Source organism: Sciurus vulgaris, assembly GCF_902686455.1.
Source record: "Sciurus vulgaris genome assembly, chromosome: 14".
NCBI classification, from domain to species: Eukaryota; Metazoa; Chordata; class Mammalia; order Rodentia; family Sciuridae; genus Sciurus; species Sciurus vulgaris.
The window spans coordinates 19670234-19693890 of NC_136475.1; the positions used below are offsets into that span (position 1 = coordinate 19670234).

Consider the following 23657-nt stretch of genomic DNA (forward strand, 5'->3'; position numbering starts at 1 on the left):
GGTCCAACTCACTCTAGACACCAGGCTTCAGAGAGTGCAGCCTTTACCCTATGCATTCCTCTGACCTCATCTGAACACAGCCCTTACCCCTGCACTTCCAGACTGCAAACCCCACACCCTGCAGGCCCGCTCACACCTGGAGCTGGGGCATGCTGCTGCTCTCCCTCATCTCAGGTCAGCTTCTTAACACTGACCTCTGTCTTCTTCATCCTCTTCAATCGTATTTGACCTTCCAGAAGTGCTAATTCACAAAGGCAGGCCTAGTGCAAGCTATGTCCTCTGCCTTCCGCAGTGAGGGCACCCAGGGGATCCCCTGCTGAATGGCTCACCACGATGCTCTTATACTCCATTCGTCTTTGATTTTCTAGATGGACATGAATGGAGCAGCTGTCTCCCACTCGCTGGTTGTACAGAGGTACCGTGGCGCTCGGAGCAGAGACCCCAGAGGAACTGGACTTGACCTCTGCCTCTGGGGATGGTGCCGCTCCTTCACTGGCCGCCAGAGCAGCTCCTTGATGAGGCTCTAGCCCTAGGGTGGGCACTGGAAGTGAGCCTGTAGCTAGAGGAGATAAGATTCCAACATGACAGCCTGGCCGTGAGCTTTTTAAAAACAGACAATCCACACTGTCTGCCATGAAAATCTCTGCCCCTAAGTCCACGCTGGACCTGTTCCCAGACGGGGGCATGACCTGAGTGGACAATGGCTTCTCCTTGTTCCCAGCCCAACACCAGCCATATAGATTCCAACCTTAAAACCAAACTCTGACCTTTCTAGACCCTTATGTACACACCCCGGGCCTCCTGGCACTCAGGCTCTGCCTTGCTGGACTTGCCATCCTCCAGCTGGGCCAGCAGGTGGTGTGCTTGGCTCTCCAGATTCAAGCCTCCCATGTACAGTTGAAGGTAAGGCAGCAGCAGCTGGAGAATCCTGAGGCCTGGAGGCTGATGGAAAGCCTGGCTGTACTGCTCCATCCAGGCACCCGGGTTGATGGGCACGGCACTGTGAGCAAGCAGGTGTGCAGTCAGCAGAAGCCTGGATGCTCTGACCCCACCGCCCCACCACCAAAACTGGCCTTGGCAGCCTTTGCCTTTGCTGTCTCTGCACAGGCCAGTCCACCACAGCCAAGACACGGTGGCTGTACACAGTGACAGGACAACTCTCTGGACAAAAAACTTACACCCAAAGACGTTTAGAACCATGGCATGACCAGCTCTCCCATTCTCGGGGGAGGCCACACACTCTTCATTGTTTATTACATGCTCTCCAACCTGACATCAACACCCAGAAGGGTCTGTGCTCAGGTCCCTTACTAGCAGGCTCCAGGGACACCTCATTCCCTGGCTTGGACTGCTTTGCTTCTTTCTCTGAAAGCTCTCATTGAGTTCCCCTGAGAATCAAGTGATCTGTCATCAAAAGAGACAAGAGAGCAGATTTTTACCACATTTTCAACTGAATTGTCATCATGCCTTTCAACATGTCTTCCCACAGTGGGTGCTTTCTCTATGTTCATGCCAGCGGGAGCCTAAACATCTGCTTCCCACATATTTCACTGGGCATGGGAGCTGCCAGCCCCCAACTCCTGTCTGACTGTAACTAAGAAGGGAAGTTCTGCAGCACTATGGAATCTGGAACATCCTTTCTAATGCAAAAGTGCTTTCCCCAAGGCCTATAGAAAATCAGGCCCCTAGCACAGAGCTTCTCCATGCAGGAAGGGAACAAGCAACCAGAAAGAAACCCCAGGTCTCACTGAGCCCACATGGAATTGAGCTGAGTACACACCCTCAAACAGCAAAGCCCAATGTGTGTTGGTTGCTCCACATTCCTCTGTGGACCAGTTGGTGAGAGAGGGTGCTTTCATCTGCCTGAGAAGGCAAGGTCACTCCCCACCACCACCCACTTAGTACTGACAGTATACTATGAGCTTGGTCCTCTGATCCCCCTAGGTCTCACCAAGCATTTGGTTCTCTGAGAGATACGTGGCTTCCTCAAGTCCCAATCATGAGGCGATGGTAGACTTGGTCTCGGAGGGATGGTCTTACGTTGGGAGCAGCTCCAGCACCGCTGGCTGGTGATGAAACCTGAGTAAATAGACCTGAAGGTGCTGCCCCAGTTGAGGTTCCTACCAAAAAAGACAGGCACCATCTGGTTCATGAGCTCTGCCTCTCTGTTACCTTCAAGGGTCTCTATCCCACAGGGCTCATCGTGTTGGAACCAGATCATTTTCACCCTGGTTTGGGACCAAGAATGGTGGGATCAAAAATGGAAATGGTAGTAAACTCAAAAATGCTTTATCCCAGTATAATGGAGTAACAGCAGAATGGGACAGTTCTCATCGGAACACACACACACAGCCAGAGTGTGAGTGGTGGACCATTCATGAGGGATCCTAAATGAGGGCTTTCTCTGCTCACCTGTCCTTCTCTGGGAAAGTGTCCCCAGACTCTGGCGTGTAGGACGAAACCTCACCCCCTCTTCCCACACAAGAGCACAGTGGTCCCCCTTAGATTCCTGGGGGCCTGAGGCTCGACACTTTTTGAAACAACAAGAGAACATCCCTCTCACTCCAGTGTCTCCAACAGACTGAGCTGGGTCATGTTGCTCAGTGAAGTGGGTGCCCGGTTACCAGGGTTCCATGTTCCATTTGATCCATCGTCAAGGCACTGAGGTCATGTCCTGTGTTGCCTCTACCCGAGCCTCTTATTCACACAAGACTACTCCCAAAACCACAAGGGCTGCTGCTTGCTCCCACCTCAGCCCACATCAAGTGCACAACTGAACACATGTTCACCAACATCTACACCCACCAGACCCTGCCCACCTTGGCTCCCAATAGAGTTCCAGTGTGAGGATTCAAATCTGAATTCACAAGCAGACCCTCCTTCTCACCAGTTCTGTGATGCTGGACCAACCTTTGTGCCTCTCTTGGGCTCCCCAGTGTCCCCATATTTGACCACCAGGCAGTGTTCTTTCATGGAAAAAAATGCCCAGGAATTCAGTTGGGGCAAATGCTTTCTTGGTGGCTTGAAGAATGCCAAAACTCTTCTGATAGGAAAAGGTGTCAGCCCTTTGCTCCACAATATGTCATTTGTGTTTCTCAGACAATGCTGAGGGACACTGCCATTAGTGCTATCTTGAAAGTACCGCAATAAACCTGGATGAAATGAAATAATCAGGAGGTCATTAGTCTGAGATTGTCTGTGTAGTTGGAGCTCCTACTTTATGGACCCCAACCTAACCTGACCTGGAAAGCTCGTTTGTTATTTTAAACTTTTTGTAACAAATAATGATTTTAGCCAGTCATGAACACCCAAGCTTCCGCCAACTGAGGCAGCTAACTGATCACAGCAATCCTCCCAAGTGGCAGGCACCCAGGCATTAGCAGATCAAGTGACTTTCCTACCCTGCTTCCAAATTCAGCCTGTAAAAACTCACTTCTCACACTGCCAGGCAGAGCGTTCTAAACTTCTCTTGTTCTGAGTGTGTTGTGTCCAGATCATGAATCCCGAAAGACCACCAGGGAGCAGTCTCTGATACAAAAGCAAAAGGGTCTTTATTGCAAGCTCGAACTCAAACTCACAGCATTCACTGATGCAACAGGTACTGGCTGAGAGTCCCAAGTCTCGATTCAGTGGGATTTTTATGAGCTCCACAGTACAGCGGGAAATTTAAACAAAGCAGAGTACACAATTGGCTGATCTTTCAGCATGTGTGGTTTGGCATGTTTCTGTTGGCTTAGGGTACCCAGGTCTTAACATTTTGACGTATGTGGTTTGGAATGCTAGGCATTGGCTTGTTAGCTCCCGATTGGTTGTTTGCCAAAGGCCAGTCCTAATGTAGTAGCCTTCCTGGAATCAGCTATCTAGGCCTGAAATCTTTCATGCCCTAAATGCAGCCTGTCATGGCTGCAGTTTAGCTCCCTTTTCATTTCCCCCTTTTTCTTGTATCTAGGGGAGCCAATCATGGATCCAGGGTTGAAAATTTAGTTTCTGTCTCCTGTATTGGCCTATATTGAGTTATTGACCAATCTATTAAAGATACAGGGACTGAAGGTGAGCAACATTAGTAAAATAATCAAGGGTTCCAGAAACAGATGGCTTTCAGGGCCTCCATTTCCTCGATTTGACCCGATCCCCTATTTGTACACTAACTGCCTGTCCCCAATTCTGGCTGCATTCCCCCCTTCTAATTTTAGGAACTTCTTGCTGCTGTAGGGAAAGGGGGTGATGACCATTCTGGCTGCTTCAAGCTGGAAGGGGGCAGCATGGGGCAAGCAGTTTGGAGTTCCCTTTTAAAAATCAGGTCAGGGATCCAAGATGGCGGTCTAGAGGGAGGCTGCGTTCCTTGTCGCTCTGCAATGCCGGATTTAAGCAGAGGATATCTGTTTCTCAGTGAGGCAGTTTTTGCTGCTTATCGATCCCCTGCTCTTTACCCCATTTGTCTGCTGTGATGACCTGTAGTCTGCCAGCATATCAACGCCTTTTTTGAGAGCAGATTGCTCACTGCCAGGCATCTATCATCCGCCATTTGCCTGCCTCTCGCCTGTCCATCGCCTGCCTTACCCCTATCCATCACCCAAAGCTCGAGGTTCACCTCCCGATCGTCCGACAGCTGCCAGCAGATTGACCGCAGATCGCCAGTGGAGAACCAGCTGCCTGCTGCTGCCTGGAAGTTCACTGTCACAGTACCTGCAGGACCCCCAGACCAACTGACTGCGCCCTATCACCGGGACCCTAGACCGACTGATTGCACCCGGCCTCCAGGATGCCACAACCACACCAAACACACAGGACCTCCAGGACCCCTGCCGGACCAACTGCATCCTGTCTCCAGGATCTCCAGCTGAACACGTCCACCCCTGAGCTGCAGCTCCCCATTTGCCAACAGATTTGGAAGCCAGATCAGCCATCTTGGAATAATGCTGGAAGCCGTAACTCTGATCTTTGGGTGGGGCAAATCCCATCCTGCAACGCCTGCTGGAGGCTTGAAACTCATTCTCAGGTACCTCTCATACATCGGGCTACTGAACACTGGGAGGTTTCATTACAATATGACTATTATACAGTAGATTTTCTTTTTTCTCCTTTTTTAAAAAAAAATTTAAGTTTTTATTTCTTTACGTTTCTTGCTTTCTTTTCCTTCTGTTTACCTGTTCCCTCAGAGTCGCTTTCTCCCTTATTTACATGATGTTATTGTCCCCATAGGGGCTATTTGGTCTAGGATTGCATAGTGTCTGGTTTGGGCACTGCTAATATTGATCTCCCCTTAAAGAAAGGGTTTTGGAAACCTATAGGGCCACTGTAAGCCTATAGGGGGAAATCTGCAATACCCCAGATCTGCACTGCTAGAGGGGAAGATACATGAACAACATGAAAAAACAAGGGAAGAAAATGATCCAAACAAATCTAGATTCTATAGTAATAGAATCCAATGACAGTATGGTAGAAGAAATGTCAGAAAAGGACTTCAGATTATACATGATTAAGATGATTTGCAAAGCAAAGGATGAGATTAGAGAGCAAATGCAGGCAATGAATGATAATACCAATAGGCTGAAAGAGCACCTGCAGGAAGCAAAAAGATCATTTCAACAAAGAGATAGAGATTCTCAAAAAAAAAACCAAACGGAAATCCTTGAAATGAAGGAGACAATAAACCAAATAAAAAACTCAATGGAAAGCATCACCAACAGACTAGACCACTTGGAAGACAGAACCTCAGACAATGAAGACAAAATATTGAATCTTGAAAATAAAGTCACCCAAACAGAGAAAATGGTAAGAAATCATGAACAGAATCTCCAAAAACTATGGGACATCATGAAAAGACCAAATTTAAGAATTATTGGGATTGAGGAAGGCGCAGAGATATAAACAAAAGGAATGAACAGCCTATTCAATGAAATAATATCAGAAAATTTCCCAAACCTGAAGAATGAAATGGAAAATCAAATACAAGAGGCTTACAGAACACCAAATGCACAGAATCACAACAGATCCACACCAAGGCACATGATAATGAAAATGCCTAACATTCAAAATAAAGATAGGATTTTGAAGGCCGCAAGAGAAAAGCATCAGATTACATATAGGGGGAGACCAATACGGATAGCAGCCGACTTCTCAACCCAGCTAAAAGCTACAAGGGCCTGGAACAACATATTTCAAGCTCTGAAAGAACATGGTTGCCAACCAAGAATCCTATACCCAGCAAAACTAACCTTCAGATTTGAAGATGAAATAAAATCCTTCCATGATAAACAAAAGTTAAAAGAATTTACAAATAGAAAGCCTGCACTACAGAATGTTCTCAACAAAATATTCCATGAGGAGGAAATGAAAAACAACAATGGAGGTCAGCAAAAGGAGGAACTACCTTAGAGAAAAACCACTCAAAGGAGAAACCAAGCCAACTTAAAAACCAAAAATCAGCCAAGTGACTGGGAATACAAATCATTTCTCAATAATAACCCTGAACGTTAATGGCCTAAACTCCTCAATCAAAAGACATAGACCGGCAGAATGGATTAAAAAGAAAGACCCAACAATATGCTGCCTGCAAGAGACTCATCTCATAGAAAAAGACATCCACAGACTAAAGGTGAAAGGATGGGAAAAAACCTACTACACACATGGACCCAGTAAAAAAGCGGGGGTTTCCATCCTTATATCAGATAAAGTGGACTTCAAGCCAAAGTTAGTCAGAAGGGATAAAGAAGGACATTTCATACTGCTTAAGGGAACCATAAATCAGGAAGACATAACAATAGTAAATATTTATGCCCCAAACAATGGTGCATCCCTGTACATCACACAAATACTTCTCAATTTCAAGAATCACATAGACCACAACACAATAATTCTGGGCGACTTAACGCACCGCTGTCACCACTAGATAGATCTTCCAAACAAAATCCAACCAAAGAAACCATAGAACTCAATAACACAATCAATAACCTAGACTTAATAGACATATATAGAATATTTCATCCATCAACGAGCGGATACACTTTCTTCCCAGCAGCACATGGAACCTTCTCAAAAATAGACCATATGTTATGCCACAAAGAAGCCCTTAGGAAATGCAAAAAAATAAGATACTGCCTTGTGTTCTATCAGATCATGATGAACTGAGAGTAGAAATGAATGACAAAGTAAAAAAAGGAAATTCCTCCAACACTTGGAGACTAAATAGTATGCTATTGAATTAAACATGGATAACAAAATACATCAGGGAGGAGATTAAAAAATTCTTAGAGGTCAATGAGAATGATGATACAACATATCTGGGACACTATGAAAGCGGTACTAAGAGGAAAATTCATTGCATGGAGCGCATTCCAGGAAAGAATGAAAAGTCAACAATTAAATGACCTAACATTACAGCTCAAAGCCCTAGAAAAAGAAGAACAGAATAACAGCAAAAGTAGTAGAAGACAGGAAATAATTAAAATCAGATCTGAAATCAATGAAATTGAAACAAAAGAAACTATTCAAAAAATTGACATAACAAAAAGTTGGTTCTTTGAGAAAGTAAACAAAATAGATAAACCCTTAGCCACACTAACAAAGAGGAGAGAGAAGACTCAAATTACTAAAATACATGATGCAAAAGGAAATATCACAACAGACACCACTGAGATACAGAACATAATGAGAAGCTACTTTGAAAATCTATATTCCAACAAAATAGAAAGTACCGAAGACATTGACAAATTTCTAGAGACATATGCTCCTCCCAAACTGAACCAGGAGGACATACATGATTTAAACAGATCAATATCAAGCAATGAAATAGAAGAAGCCATTAAAAATCTACCATCCAAGAAAGGCCCAGGACCAGATGAATTCTCAGCCGAGTTCTACAAGACCTTCAAAGAAGAATTCATTCCAATACTTCTCAAAGTATTCCAGGAAATAGAAAAGGAGGGTACCCTACCAAACTCATTCTATGAAGCTAATATCACCCTCATACCCAAACCAGGAAAAGACACACCAAGGAAAGAAAATTTTAGACCAATATCCTTGATGAATATAGATGCTAAGATCCTTAACAAAATATTGGCAAACCATATCCAAAAACATATTAAGAAAATTGTGCACCACGATCAAGTGGGGTTCATTCCTGGAATGCAAGGATGGTTTAACATCCGTAAATCAATAAACGTAATCCATCATGTCAATAGACTTAAGGATAAGAATCATATGGTTATTTCAATTGACGCAGAAAAAGCATTTGACAAAATACAACACCCCTTCATGCTCAAAACACTAGAAAAAATAGGGACAGTAGGAACATACCTGAACATTGTAAAGGCTATTCATGCTAAGCCCATGGCCAGCATCATTCTTAATGGAGAAAAACTGAAACCATTCCCTTTAAAAACGGGAACAAGACAGGGATGTCCTCTTTCACCACTTCTATTCAACATTGTCCTCGAAACTCTAGCCAGAGCAATTAGGCAGACTAAAGAAATTAAAGGGATACGAATAGGAAAAGAGGAACTTAAGTGTCACTATTTGCAGATGACCTGATTCTCTATTTAGAGGATCCAAAAATCTCCTCCAGAAAACTTCTAGACCTCATCAGTGAATTCAGCAAAATAGCAGGCTATAAAATCAACACGCATGAGTCTAAAGCATTTTTATATGCAAGCGATGAAACAGCTAAAAGGGAAATGAGGAAAACAACTCCATTTGCAATAGCCTCAAAAAAAAATAAAATACTTGGGTATCAATCTAACCAAAGAGGTAAAAGATCTCTACAATGAAAACTACAAAACACTGAAGAAAGAAATTAAGGAAGACCTTAGAAGATGGAAAGATCTCCCATGTTCTTGGATAGGCAGAATTAATATTGTCAAAATGGCCATACTACCAAAAGTGCTATACAGATTCAATGCAATTCCAATTAAAATCCCAATGACGTACCTCACAGAAATAGAGCAAGCAATCATGAAATTCTTCTGGAAGAATAAGAAACCCAGAATAGCTAAAGCAATCCTTAGCAGGAAGAATGAAACGGGGTATTGCAATACCAGAACTTCAACTATACTACAAAGCAGTAGTAACAAAAACGACATGGTATTGGCACCAAAATAGACAGGTAGATCAATGGTACAGAATAGAGGACACGGACACAAACCCAAATAAATACAATTTTCTAGTACTAGACAAATGCCAAAAATATGCAATGGAGAAAAGATAGCCTCTGAACAAATGGTGCTGGGAAAACTGGAAATCCATATGCAACAGAATGAAACTAAACCCCTATCTCTCACCCTACACAAAACTCAACTCAAAATGGATCAAGGACCTTGAAATCAGACCAGAGACCCTGCATCTTATAGAAGAAAAAGTAGGTCCAAATCTTCACCTTGTTGGCTTAGGACCAGACTTCCTCAACAGGACTCCCATAGCACAAGAAGTAAAAGCAAGAATCAATAACTGGGATAGATTCAAACTAAATAGCTTTCTCTCAGCAAAGGAAACTATCAGCAATGCGAAGAGAGAGCCTACAGAGTGAGAGAATATCTTTGCCAATCATACTTCAGATAGAGCACTAATTTCCAGAATATATAAAGAACTCAAAAAACTCTACATGAAGAATACAAATAACCCAATCAACAAATGGGCTAAGGAAATGAACAGACACTTCACAGAGGAAGATGTACAAGCAATCAACAGATATATGAAAAAATGTTCACCATCTTTAGTAATAAGAGAAATGCAAATCAAAACTACACTAAGATTCCATCTCACCCCAATTAGAATGGCGATTATCAAGAATACAAGCAACAATAGGTGTTGGCGAGGATGTGGGGGAAAAGGTACATTCATACATTTCTGGTGGGGCTGCAAATTAGTGCAGCCACTCTGGAAAGCAGTGTGGAGATTCCTTAGAAAACTTGGAATGGACCTACCATTTGACCCAGCTATCCCACTCCTCGGCCTATACTCAAAGCACTTAAAATCAGCACACTACAGAGATACAGCCACATCAATGTTCATAGCTGCTCAATTCACAATAGCCAGACTATGGAACCAACCTAGATGCCCTTCAATTGATGAATGGATAAAGAAACTGTGGTGTGTATATATATATATATATATATATATATATATATATATATATATATACACAATGGAATATTACTCAGCCATAAAGAATGATAAAATTATGGCATTTGCAGGCAAATGGATGAAATTGGAGAATATCATGCTAAGTGAGATAAGCCAATCTCAAAAATCCAAAAGAGGAATGTTCTCACTGATAAGCGGATGATGACACTTAATGGGGTGTGGGAGTGGGACAAGAATGGAGGAAGGAGGGACTGTATAGAGGAAAAAGAGAGGTGGGAGGGGTGGGGGGGAGGAAAAAAAATAATGGAATGAATCAAACATCATTACTCTGTAAATTTATGAATATGCAAATGGTATGCTGTTACTTCATGTACAAACAAACAACATGTATCCCATTTGTTTACAATAAAAATAAATTTTAAAAAATGAATAAAATAAAAAGGAAAAAAAATCAGGTCAATCTAGGGGTCCACGTTAGATGTCTGGTTGGGGAAGAGCAGGTTGTAAAGTCATCTGGGGGTGGGTTCTATGAGAGAAGAACAAGAAGACATGAGTATTGAAATGAGATTAGTACAAAGTAAATGTTGCAGCATCTGGAACATGCCAATGAATATCGTGAAAATGACAGAAGTCAGTCTCTCACCAGGAGGTAGAAGAACTGAGAAATTGTTTCCATAATAAGGCCTAACAAAGGCTGGAGAGGACAAGGCCTTTACTTGGGAACTTTAACATTGTCCAGGTTATCAGGAATGTAAACACAACATTTAACTCTTAATGTCATTGATGTCCCCAGAAAATATAGTTAAGCTGCTTAATGTCATCTGATTTTTGTAAAACATCCTTTTATATGTATAAGCTGTGTTTAATAGAGATCTCTATATTTCTGTTACTAGCAAACATAAATTAAACCTACCTGTGTCTGTAGACCTTAAACTGACTAAAATCTTCTGACTCTGGCAGTTTTTCTTGATAGTTATCAGGCACATTTGCCTAAGAATCTTTCATTTGTAGCTTCCAGTCTTTATTCTAGTGGGATAACGTGTACATCTTAAGTTACTTTTAACTATTATTTCTTTTAAGTGCCCAAGAATGGCTATAGTTTGGTTTAAACTGTTTTGCTAGGTGTCTAAGGTCAAACTGGTCAAATTGACCTGTTCCTGTCTTGTTAAACAGTCAGCTGAGTTCCCACAGGGGTTACATGTAGAGAACTTAAGAGCAGCCTCTTAGCTCCATTAGTGCCCTTGGTTAGGCAGGGTCTCCTCAATGAGGTGGCTTCCCTTGGAAGCATTAGAGGTGTCTCCCTTTTTCCATGACTCTCCTCTGCAGCAGGTGCACTGATTGACTTTTGATCCTTTAATGGCCTCATCAATCTCCTTGATCAGGAGGTTGTGTGACCCACCCAGAGTTGCAAAGCTCCTTAGAGAAGTCCTCTTGTTCCCTGTATTCAGTCTGACTGAGGGCAAAAGAGCCAAAAACTGGCCAATCTTGCCCTCTGTATTTAATCTCAATCTCTAAGTTTGATTTTAACCATCCAGCAAGCCAGTTTCAACAGTCATAAAGTAAGAGTACTGGGTTTTAACTTCAATGTCTGTAACTTTACAGTCATATACCTCTTTTATCTAACTGGAGTCTTATTAGTATTAGAAGTTACCACTACCTGTTCTATAGGTGATGGCTTATTATCACAAGTTACCTAGGTTGTGTGTTCTGGAAGAGGCTATTTCTGCAAAACAGTAACAGGTAACAGTTTTACAAAATGAAATTAGCAAGAGTAAAAATATATTTGGCTTGTATAATAGCTATCTTAAATTTTGTCTCAGCTATACATTTTATCCCCTGTTTGAGATTACAGTCTTTTACAAGAACCAGTCTTTTGACTATAACTTTAAATAAGCTGAAGTCTTATTCATTTATTTTGGAGCTGTTCTACCTGCAGTGAGGTGGGAGGCAAAGCCTTATCTCAGGTAAGGCGTGACTCTTTATAAATCTTAAGTGTTCTAATTCTGATGTTGATTGTTAGGTTGGAAATTAGGTGACTGTAGGGGGCAAAGCTGAGCAGCCAGAATAAAGACCAGCCCACCAAAGGTGACCAGAAATTTTGCAGCAAGGTGGATGGAAAGTTCCACCGACCCTTCACACCCACCTGTCACTCAACAGGACCCCCTCCCATCCCAGTCTACAAAAACCCTGGGCAGTCAGGGCCACGGGTGATTTTCTCCGAGTCCCTATATCCCCAGGGGTTTAGGAATTTTACCCGAGAGCCAAATTCCAATAAAGCTTGCTTTGGTCACTTTCTGTCCCATTTTATTTGGCTGCTAACTGTGCCTGCCTGAGCTTACATTTGGTCCCGCTGCCGAGACCTGCCGAGCTTATATTGATCTTTGCTTCTTTCTTCAATGTCATTTTAAGAAGTTTACATATATTGATTCTTGAGTATATATGATCACTAGTTAACACAATTTAACATTATATCTAAAACATGAATTAAAGAAAGCCTGAGAGAGCTTTTAACCTTCCTTTTGTGTGGCAAAGTGGCAAAATGTTTTCATGTTTCATGATATTAACCTTTAAACAAATCAAGCTCTAACTTTTAGAAATACATTTACATTTAAAATTCTTTATCTCAGTGTAAAAAGTAAAAAATTTTACATATACCCTATTGATAACAGGTCCTATAATAGAACATTAAATGATAGAAATAAATCCCCAATAAAATTACTCTTTATAAGTTTAAAATTACCATTACAGACAAGTTTAATTTAGAGAATAGCAGCTTGATAAATTTCCTACTTTAAAAACTTGTATACCTGGAAAATATGAATGCATTTAATATACAAAGAGTGACCATTTCACAATTACCTTGACACTTTGATATTACCAAATTTAGTTTTTAAGAAAAAATTTAGACTGTAACGTAGTACAATACTCTTAACAGTTGTTTAGCCATATTTGTATAAATCAATTCTTAAGACTAATAGTTCTAAAGAGTAAAACTTAAGACACAAAGTTAATAGTAAATTAGTGTTTCTAAGAAATCCTTGTCATTTTACCATATAGATTAAACTTTGGTTTATATCAGAACATTAGTATTTCACCTTAGGAAAAACCTTAAATAGATTTAAATGTCTCACATATACAACCAACTCAGTTACGTGCAAACTTGTTGAAATTTGCCCTTTACTACCCAGACTTTCTTAGCACTTACTTTGACCCTCATGTATTTCATCACACAAGCACTTTCTTACCCAGAAGCATTTCCTTTTCCCTTTTACTAAATATATTTCCATACCTTTTATTTTTTCTTTCCTATCTGTTGACCCCTTTTTGTTCACATTCTGAAATAACTCATGAAATTTCCAAATTTAGATAAATTACTCTATTTTAATAAGATTAAATATTTTTTTATTTATAGTACTCTAATTGAAACACAGTTGAAACTTTTGGAACCCTTTGTATATAGAATGGTACCTGTTAAGAAATAACTCTTAGTAAACTTGTTTTTAGTTTAGTGATGACACAAAGCAATTTTAAACCCTTTTTTTCTAACCAATCTATGAAAACACCAATAATGTTTAAGTAGGTTACCCCATGGAATTTAAGGAGTTAAAAGTACTCAATGTTATTTAACAATTAGCATTTTAACTTTGTAAATTCATCAGATGTCTCTATATCACATTTGAATAATCCCATATATGTCAACTCTAATTCACTTATTTTCTTAAAAAAACCAAGACATTAGACAAGTGTCTTGAGCAGTATTTGCCATCTCTTTCTTGTTGAAGAAGAGTCCTAGAAACAATTGATATTAGACATTTTATTAACATCAACATTTTATTAGTTTGACCACCTAGAGACTTGCGAGTTATTTTCAAAGACATTTTGCTTTTATTAGTTTACCCAATTTGAATTGAACCTTTTTAAATCACATGAATTAAAAGTATCTGGATCCATTTTTAAATTTTAATTTTAGGAGCGCCCAGTTTTGATACAGACAAAACATGACATCAGACAGCATGACATCCAAATAACACAAAATCAAAGGCCTTGTAACTTTATAGGTAAATCTCCATTGCAGTGTGACAGATGTTCAAAACTCTAGTTGAATAAAAAAATGTAGCTCAAAAAAAAATGTAGAATTAAAAAAAAAAAAAAACGAGTCGTGGAAGAAAAACTGATACAGCCGTTAATTACTTTAGTAAAGCACCATAAAATTTACTTTTGCTGGAGTTTAGGTAAGACTCTTTTTACCTTTTTTTTTTCTTCCTTGGGTTTGAGACTGGTCTTCTACTGAGCCTTTAGGGTTCCTCTATTTACATTTCAATGTAAGCCTTGACTGACATCTGGAAGGAGCTAACAGGTTTTAGCAGAAATTTTGTGCCTAGGGCATTTTAGCCATTTCTATCTGAACAGGCTTGAATGTCAAAGAAAATTATGAGACCTATTTTCCATTACTTTTAAGAATGAAGCTACTGTGCTAAGCTCCTCACTGAGATATGCCATTGGTTATTGAGCTGCCTATAGCTGCCTATCCGGGATTTATTTTCCCCTCAGTGACAAACAGGTTAAATCTTGCTTCATAGGTAAGCTGAGAACAGGAGCTTGAAGTAAGACCCCTTTTGATATTCCTGGGGCAGAGTATTGTCCTATGGTGGCTATTTCCTGTAGTATTGAACCTGTTGGTGACATAATTCAGCTTTAGTTTTTGAGATCTTATAATTCCTATCAGCTAAGAAGTTTAGGAGTTCTGCAATGGCCTTTTGACATTCCTCCTGGGTGAGGGACATAAAGGATGTCATTTACATACTGGAGAACAATTACAGATGTTTTATCTCTGAATTTTGTTTAGTCCATAGCTAACCTTTGTTCAAATAGATGAGGGCCATCTCTAAATCCTGAGGCAACACTGTCTAGGTTAGTTGAGAAACAGTATCTGGTTCCTCAAAGGCAAACAGAAATTGCTATTCAGAGTCTAGCATATACAGGAAAAGCCTTCTTTTAAATCTAACATAGTAAACCAAGCAGCAGCTGGAATTTCAGATAAGAGAGTAAGAACTACAGGGTGGGGGGAAATTACTGCTTCATTATTCTAAGGTTTTGGACTAGGCTGTTTGCTTTTTAACTCCTAAAATGGGTGAATTGCATGGGCTGTTGCAAGGCATTAAAAGTGTAAGCTCAGGCGGGCTCAGTGGCGGGACCAAATATAAGCTCAGTGGGTCTTGTCAGGCACAGTTAGTGGCCAAATAAAATGGGACAAAGTGGTTGTCACGAGCAGCAAGGAGGAGTCAATGAGAGTAAATTTGGTCCAAAATCAATTGGCTTTTATTTGATGCTGATCACACAATTATTTATAGTTATTCTAATTTTTAGTCACACTAATATGACACACAACTTAATCACTAAATTATTGTAAGCCCTGAATAAACAAAACTCACTCCTTACTGAGACCTGTTCCTAAGGTCCACTCCTGTGTGACGTGTCTTGAGTCGAGGGACAGCGACTCCCAGAGGTCAGTCAGGAAGACAGCTCAGGAGATCTCGCTGGGGAACTCCCTCTGGCCGGAGTCCTGATGGCGAGGACAGTTGGAAGGCTAAGGAGGGTGGCGAGGTCATAACAGGCAGGACGAGCAGAGATGTCTCAGGCAGGATGCACACGGGCAGCTCCACTGTCCCTTCCACAGGAACATCTCGGTCACGGTCAGGATGATGGAAGGTCCATCAAGCAACGAGCAAGTCAGTGAGTCCCCTTCAGGCTTGGCGCAACACTGGCATCATTGATGTAAAATGGGGACTGGAGCTAGGCTCATCATGAGTCCTTTTAAACCCTTTTTATCAGATCCTGCCAGTCGGTCTTGGTCCAAGGGAAGTTAGTTATCTTACTCGGGGTCAGTTGCAAGTGTCTCCAACTTGGGGGCAACGTCAATTTTATCTTGGGGCAACACCACATCATTACCTCATTACAGCACAGAGCACTCAAGTTATTTTTTTGCAAGTTACACAGCACAGAGTAAACAAGTTTTTTTTTTTTTTTTTTTTTTTTTTTTGCAAGTTACACAGCACACAGAATGTCACACACTTAACTTTGCTCCTTACAGTGGCCGAAGCAAGCTTTATTGGAATTTGGCTCTCAGGTGAAATTCCCAGACCCCCGAGGGTATAGGGACCTGGAAAAAATTGCACGTGGCCCTGGCTGCCCAAGGTTTTTATAGACTGGGATGGGAGGGGGGTCCTGTTGAGTGACAGGTGGGTGTGAAGGGTCAGTGGGACTTTCCCTCCACCTTACTGTGAACTTTCTGGTCACCTTTGGTGGGCTGGTCTTTGTTCTGGCTGCTCAGCTTTGCCCCCTACAGTCGCCTAATTTCCGACCTAACAAAAAGTTTCTATCAGTTTGAATGATCTTTAATAAGCCCTTTTTCTTGTCTTTATGCTCCCTTTTCTTTCTTTTTGATCTCTATTAAAAATGGAAGATGCAAGCTGGAGAAGATCATTTAAGGATTAATCAGGGCCACGTGCCAATTTTTGCAATTTCCTCTAAATGTTTGGGGATGACTGAATGACATATTTGTACCTTAAAAATAGGTGGCCGGGTTTGGGAGATAGCTCAGTTGGTAGAGTGCTCGCTTCTCAAGCACAAGGCCCTGGGTTCGCTCCCCAGCATCAAAAAAAAAAAAAAAAAAAGTAGGTGGTTCAGTGTGGTGCATTTTCTAATTGCCTTCCTGAGTCTCTCCATGAAAATAGCAGGATTTATCCGAAGGCCTCACAATAGTTTTCTAGCCATCCTACTCATTCAAATCCCAGTTAGGATGGTTTCTGGGAACTGCCTGTGCTCTAGATGGTTAATAGCAGAATTTTCCAGGTGAAGTCAAATACCTGGCATAAGTTTTGACACATCTCAATATTTATTAGGATCCTCCAAAAACCTCCCTAAATTTGGTTCTTAGGCGTATAACACCCTTTTCTTGGAGGGTCTCACGGGAGGGGTTTTTAAATGCCTCCCTCTTGCAGCTTAAAGAGAACACAGTGAGCACATTTAAGCACAGGAACGGTAATGGGGAGACTCTAGATAGACTAGTGAAGGCTAACTATGTGAACAAAGGGAACCTGTGATACCGCTCTTTACCGGTGACGAGTCCTGCTTCTTCAGGTGTTGAAGTATAACGCCGGAGAAGCACGCCGAGGCAAATGTAGAGTGGAAATGCAGCTTTATTAAAGAAAAGTAGAAGCAGACTTCTCCCGGGTGGAAGAAGGGGACCCAAAGGCGGAATCCATGGGATGAGCAAATCTTGTCTTTTTATGGGTTTTATTCTCCCATTCTTTCCCCCTTGTCTCTTTCCTTCCTGCCTACACTATGAGGCCTGGTTTTGCATTAAGTGAGAAGCCATGGGCAAGGAGAGGGCCAGGGTGATTCAGGCAGATAAGGGCCCAGGGGGCACCAATTAGCAGCTTCTTGCTTGCAGTCCTTGATAAAGGCAGGTAAATTTGGTAATCAATGGGCTCCGGAGATCCTTGACATTCCACTCTTCCAGGGGCAGTCTTCAACTTCCAGAGGCAGATGGCTTTATGGCCTCCATTTCCTTGATCTGACCCGATTCCCTATTTCTACACTAACTGCCTGTCCCCAATCCTGGCTTCACCTGGGCATTTTCATACTAATTGTCCTATGTCTTTCTCTTGATCCTACCATCTGAATGCTTAGTGTCTGATCAGGGAGCAAAGGGGAAACATCCAGGAGGGAGTGGATGTGGGAGGATGTGCTGTAGGGCCCATATGGAGGCAAAGGTAATTGGAGATTTCCCTCAGTGCCACTCATCTACCGACCACCCTGGATACCCCTTAGGGCGGTCAGGAGGGGGAGTCAGAGAAGAAACCTTTGGGGTCCACCCAAGAGTAGCCCAGGCCAGAAAACCCCGCAGTTGTTCCAACCCTTCCTCCACCTCCATGCGTTCTGGGTAGGTCAGGACTAGGGACACTGTACTGGCGGCAATTGTGCTCCAGGCCTGGACAGAAAAGTAGGAAACAGCTTCGGCAGAGTCCAAAATGCCTGGTCTGTACAGAGCAGGTGATTGAAAACTGCCAAGGCCAGAAACCTCTCACCCGAGTCTTGAAGGATGGCAGCTGCACTAACTGCATTTAAGTAGCCGCCGGTGCCCATTTTACCCTCCAAAAATAAAGAGACAGAAAGCTGCACCTCAAACAGATGTGGGGTGTGTGAAGAGAGAAGCTTACTTACCTTGGTGTAGATCTCGGTGGGACCTCCAGTTATAGAGATCGCTGGTGGCAAAGGGCCAATAATAGTACTGCTGGTTTCCCTCCTCATCATGGGGCCCCATGGTCCTGAGGGGAAGGACCGTTGAATCTGCTGGTCCTTGAGCAGGGGGAACCTTCCTGGTGGCTCCTTGCTTGGGTACCAGCTGCTGGTTCTGTGACTGGTTGGGTGGCCGAGGCTGCGCCAGCCAAGTGGGGCTGATTTTCAGGGGGTGCCGGAACCTTGGGTTGACATGGGGGAGGAAAGATGACTTCTTCCTCCATGCCTCCCTGAAAAATAGAATGTGAAGAATGCGGGGGAGCAGAAGGCTTAGGTTTGGGGTGCTCTTCCTCCATGGATTGTGTCTTTAGTGACAGAATCTTTCCTGCTGGAATAAATGGTTTTAACTAGGGAGGGGGATTTTTGACAAGATCCTCCCAGACCAAAATGTAGGGGATTTGGTCCAGGTGCCCCTCGGGTCCCCTGAGAAAGACCCTTGATTTTACACTTCTAATCTTCCAAACATCAAAGGTCCCCTCAGGCAGCCAACCTACTGTTGTTCCCAGTGGCTCGAGACCACGATCAATGCAAGCAACAAAGAGTCATTTATTAGCAAGCTCGAGCCTGGTCCTCTGTGCACTCGGTAACCGGTGATGCTAAGAGGCCCTGAGCCCTTGTTTAGCAGGGTTTTTATAATGAAAGGCAAGCAGTTTTACAGTGTTCTTTTTGATTGGCTAACATATAAAATTGTATACAAAGCATGTTATTTTAAGTTCTGGGTCACCCTGACCTCCGAGAGGAGGGTCATCATTATCTTTAAGTTTGCTTTTGGGTCAGCCACCTGGCCTTTACAGATAAGATAAGAGACGAAAATTCTTTGCGGCTTTTATGAGGGGTTGAGGGCAGTTTGGGAAGAGCCTCATATATGTATTTACACAGGTGCGGGCTCTTTCTATCTTTACACTACTCCAACAGATCTGCAAGGAATCCTTAGTTTTCCTTTCTTTATGTCCACACTGAGGTTATGAGCGTGAGCCCATGCATCCTTAAAAAGATCAGTCGCCAGAGTCAAGGGAGTCATCTGAGTTTGTCCCATGTCATCAGTCACAAAAATAGTCACAAACAAAAGACTTAAGAAAACAAACAGACAAAAGAAGAAGAGAAAAATGCCAGAGGTTGACCTAAAACAGAACCAAAAGTAAACTGACAGCTTCACACTGTATCGCGGGAGCGACCCACAACCGGTTTCAAATCCTACAGGAACTTGACCGATTTCAAGTTCTTCAGGGGGACTTACATTCCCTTCAGGAGGGCCTGGAACATCTTCCAAGACCGACCCTCCAGGGTGTCCGCCTAGGTCCTCTGCCAACTCTAATACAAAAGGCCTCTACAGGAACCTGACCAGTTTCAAGTTCTTCAGGGAAAAAGGCACCACACACACAAAGACACAGACACACTTACCGGCCGGTGATCGACCCTCCAGTTCAGGAGTCCCAGGGGTCTTGGGGGAATCCCGGATGAGCCCCCAACTGTTGTGCCCAGATCACAAATCCCCAAAGACCACCAGGGAGCCATCTCCAATGCAAAAGCAAAATGGTCTTTATTGCAAGCTCAGCTCAGAATCAAGTGTTCACTGATGCAACAGGTACTGGCTGAGAGTCCCAAGTCTCGATTCAGTGGGATTTTTATGAGCTCCACAGTACAGCGGGAAATTTAAACAAAGCAGAGTACACAATTGGCTGATCTTTCAGCATGTGTGGTTTGGCATGTTTCTGTTGGCTTAGGGTACCCAGGTCTTAACATTTTGACGTATGTGGTTTGGAATGCTAGGCATTGGCTTGTTAGCTCCCGATTGGTTGTTTGCCAAAGGCCAGTCCTAATGTAGTAGCCTTCCTGGAATCGGCTATCTAGGCCTGAAATCTTTCATGCCCTAAATGCAGCCTGCCATGGCCCCGGATTAGCTCTCTTTTCAAGTGCTTCCTGGTTCACCACTCATTCTTCGCTCAAACAAATTCTGTGAAATTGACTTCATCTAAAGTCGTTCTCTTAACACATGTGTCATAGTATTGTCAAAGCTTTCAAGGCCCTAGCTTGGACCAGATCAAGAAAAGGGTCAGGCAGCTACTGGCTGGAACCATAAACTCTAGGTGGCACTAAAATAGTAGAAGCACAAGCAGTCATAGAATGAAATAGATAAACTGGACTTTGTCAGCACTTGAAAGTTTATACTTCAAAGGATACTATCAAGGAAATGAAAAGACAAACCAACTTGCCAATTACTCTCTGATAAGAGACTGCTATTCTGAATATACAGAGGACTTTTACAACTCAGAAATATGACCCAAAGTCTTCATCCTCCAAAGATATACAAATGCCAATAAGAACAGTAAAAGATTCTCAAGTCCTCGGTCATGAGGGAAATGTAAATCAAACCTACAATGAGATACCCTTTACACCTGCTAGGACTTCTGTACTAAAAAAAGATGGACAGTAGCAAAGTGAGCAAGAATGCCAAGAAATAGAAACCCTCATACATGGCTATGTGGAATGCAAATTGGTGTAGCTCCTTTGGAAGGATTTATCAGTTCTTCAAACAACAAAGCATAGAATTACCTTATGAACTGAGCCTGGTGGCACATGCCTGTCATTTTAGCAGCTCAGGAGGCTGATGATGCAGGATATCCAGTTCAAACCCAGCCTCAGCAACTTAGTGAGACCCTGAGCAACTTAGCAAGATCCTGTCTCTAATAAAATATGTATATTAAAAAAAAGGCTAGGGATGTGGTTCTGTGTTCTTAAGTGAACCCGGGTTCAATCCCTGCTAAAACAACAACAACAAAAAGGAATTACCTTATAACTCAGCAATTCTCCTAGGTACCAAGAGAAATGAAAGCATGTCAACACAAAAACGTTTCAGAAATGTCTGTAACATCTTTATTCAGCGTAGCTCTAAAGTGGAAATGACTCAAATGTCCAGCAAATGAAAAGGCAATAAAATGTGAAAAGGCCAAACAATGAAATATTATTTGGCAATCAAAAGGAATGAAGTGCTGATTCATGCTACAACATGGATGAATCTTAGAAACATGCTAAGTCAAAGAAACCAGACACAAATCAAAGGTTTCATTTCTATGAAAAGTTCAGAATCAGCAACTCTATTGAAACAGAAAGAGATTAATGGATGCCAGTAGCTGAGGAAGGGGTGAATGGGAAATGTCAGGTCCTGGGCTTCTTTTTTTCCAACTGAGCCATATCCCCAGCCTGGTGCTGTGCTTCTTTAGTGGAATGATAAAAGTATTCTGGAAATAGAACCAAGTGCCCTGGCTCATGCCTGTAATCCCAACAACTGAGGATATTGAGCAACTCAGAAGGATCATTCTGGGCAACTTAGGGAAACCCTGTCTCAAAAAATAAAAAGAAATGGGAGCATAACTCAGTTTTAGAGCACTCTGGGTTCAATCCCTAGTAGCCTCCACAACACGCACAAATTCCAGAATTAGATGGCAATGGTGTTTTCCCAACTTTATGAATGTACCACAAAATCACTGAGTGGTATATTTTAAAAGGGTGATTTCTATGGTATAAGAATTATGTCTTGATGATGCTGATTTTTAAAGAAATCATGAGAACATATGGGAGGTAGGGTGCCCTCACTCCAGCGTTCACACAAGAATCTTCACACAACTGGCAAATGATCCTCAAAGGAAACAAAAATAAAGATCAACCAATGCGCCATTCCCCAGCAACACCAGTGAATTACTAGTAAGCAGTGTTAGTCTGTGTTCTGGTGAGTGTTCTGAGCAACCTCAGACCCACCCATGAGCCTGACACCACCAGCTGACAGCCCCCTGGTGGCAGGAAATCAGTGTGTGGGTTAGTGCTAGGAACAGAGATGAGCGAGTGATTTCATTATCTACATTGTAAACTTGAATATTTTTGACAGGAAATTACCAAACCCAAACTACCAGAAAAACAAGAAGTACAGAGATGTAGAAAAGTATTTGTGATGTGCCAAGCAGAAGAAAGAACAGGTAAGTAAGTTGGGAGCATATCTTTGGAAGTGTAAGCCAGGTAAACTGTCCAGCAATAAAGAGCAGAAATATGGTGACTTGAAAAACAATTGTAAGAAAAATGTAAATGTCAGATGGGACACAGCTTAGTAGTAAAGCACATGCTTAGCATTCGCAGGGTTCACATAGGTACACACACACGCTCAAAACCTCACTTACAATATTCAAATGGCCAGTCTCTGTGGCACACTACACTAAACCCAGCTACTTGGGAGGTTAAGGCAAGAGGATAGCAAGTTTGAAGTCAGTCTTGACAACTTAGTAAAACCCTGTTGAAAATAAAAAAGATGGGATATCTTTCAGTGGGAGAGCCCCCTGTGGGTTCAATCACTAGTACCACAACAAAAATTTTATTTCTAAATTGTGAATGTTGTCATTTACAACCTGATAATGTCTGAGTCCCATGCTCATGGAAAAGGGCAATAAGGAAGATGTTCACCATCCTTTTGTCTTCTGTCCTGGGAAAAGGGCTAACCCTCATTATTAAAAAAAAAAAAAAAAAAAAAAAACTCCTTCTGTGTGACTTAGATGAGACTTGCTGCCCAGTTTTTCTCCTGATGCTGTGGGCCTTGTGATTGGCTCTCCGGTCTACCCACTTCGATCAACTAAGTCCTCTTCCTTTACCTTGAGGAACCCCTCATTCGTGAATGCTCTTTCTCTTGCAACACTTTGAATAATGTCTCCTTAATTTTTTCGTGCATTTTTGTCTTTCAGAGGCACGTAATAAATCCTTTCTTTTTAATGTACAGAAAGAGGTGTACAGATTTATTAGCAGACAATCTGTTCTTTCTACCCCAACTAAGAAAATCCTGAAAAAATATTTAAAGAATGATGGTTTCAAGGGGTGTCAAATGATTTGCCATCGATGGGGGCCCACAATTAGTGTTGTCTTGACCAAGTGCCTGAGAAAAGGACTGTGGAGCTGACATTTATTTATTTATTATTTATTTATTTATTTTTGGTACCAGGGATTGAACCTGGGGTACTTAACAACTCAGCCACATCCCCAGCCCCTTTTTAAATCTTTTATTTAGTAACAGGGTGTTGCTGAGTTGCTTAGGGCCTTGCTAAGTTGCTGAGGTTATCTTTGAACTCTCGATCCTCCTACCTCAGCCTCCTGAGTTGCTGGGGTTAGAGGTGTGCACTACTGTGCCCAGCTGGATTTGACACTTTTGAAGGAAAATTCACCTTAGTATGTTGACAAATCAAGGAGTTTCTAATTTTGGGGGGCAAAACCTCTTCAAATGAGGACTAAATTTAATTTCT

The 23657-nt window shown here is 42.1% G+C and overlaps 1 protein-coding gene and 1 long non-coding RNA gene across 5 annotated transcripts in view; one reads left to right on the forward strand and one right to left on the reverse strand.

Annotated features, from left to right (window-relative positions):
* LOC306644335 (uncharacterized protein) overlaps positions 1 to 23657 on the reverse strand; it is a 132005-nt gene that overhangs the window by 56975 nt on the left and 51373 nt on the right. The window contains exons 1-3 of one of the 4 annotated variants that reach the window (XM_079111211.1): positions 1440 to 2018; positions 792 to 1000; positions 330 to 559 (exon numbers count right to left, since the gene is read on the reverse strand). The exons of 1 other annotated variant lie outside the window; for it this stretch is intronic. In XM_079111211.1, the coding sequence (XP_078967337.1) occupies positions 330 to 559; positions 792 to 1000; positions 1440 to 1477 (477 nt within the window). In that variant the 5' untranslated portion in view covers positions 1478 to 2018. Of the gene's footprint in view, positions 1 to 329; positions 560 to 791; positions 1001 to 1439; positions 2019 to 23657 lie in introns of those variants that run through there. 2 more of the 4 variants (XR_013759288.1, XR_013759290.1) reach the window with 2 other exon arrangements.
* LOC306644341 overlaps positions 1 to 23657 on the forward strand; it is an 83319-nt gene that overhangs the window by 23767 nt on the left and 35895 nt on the right. The window lies entirely within an intron of this gene.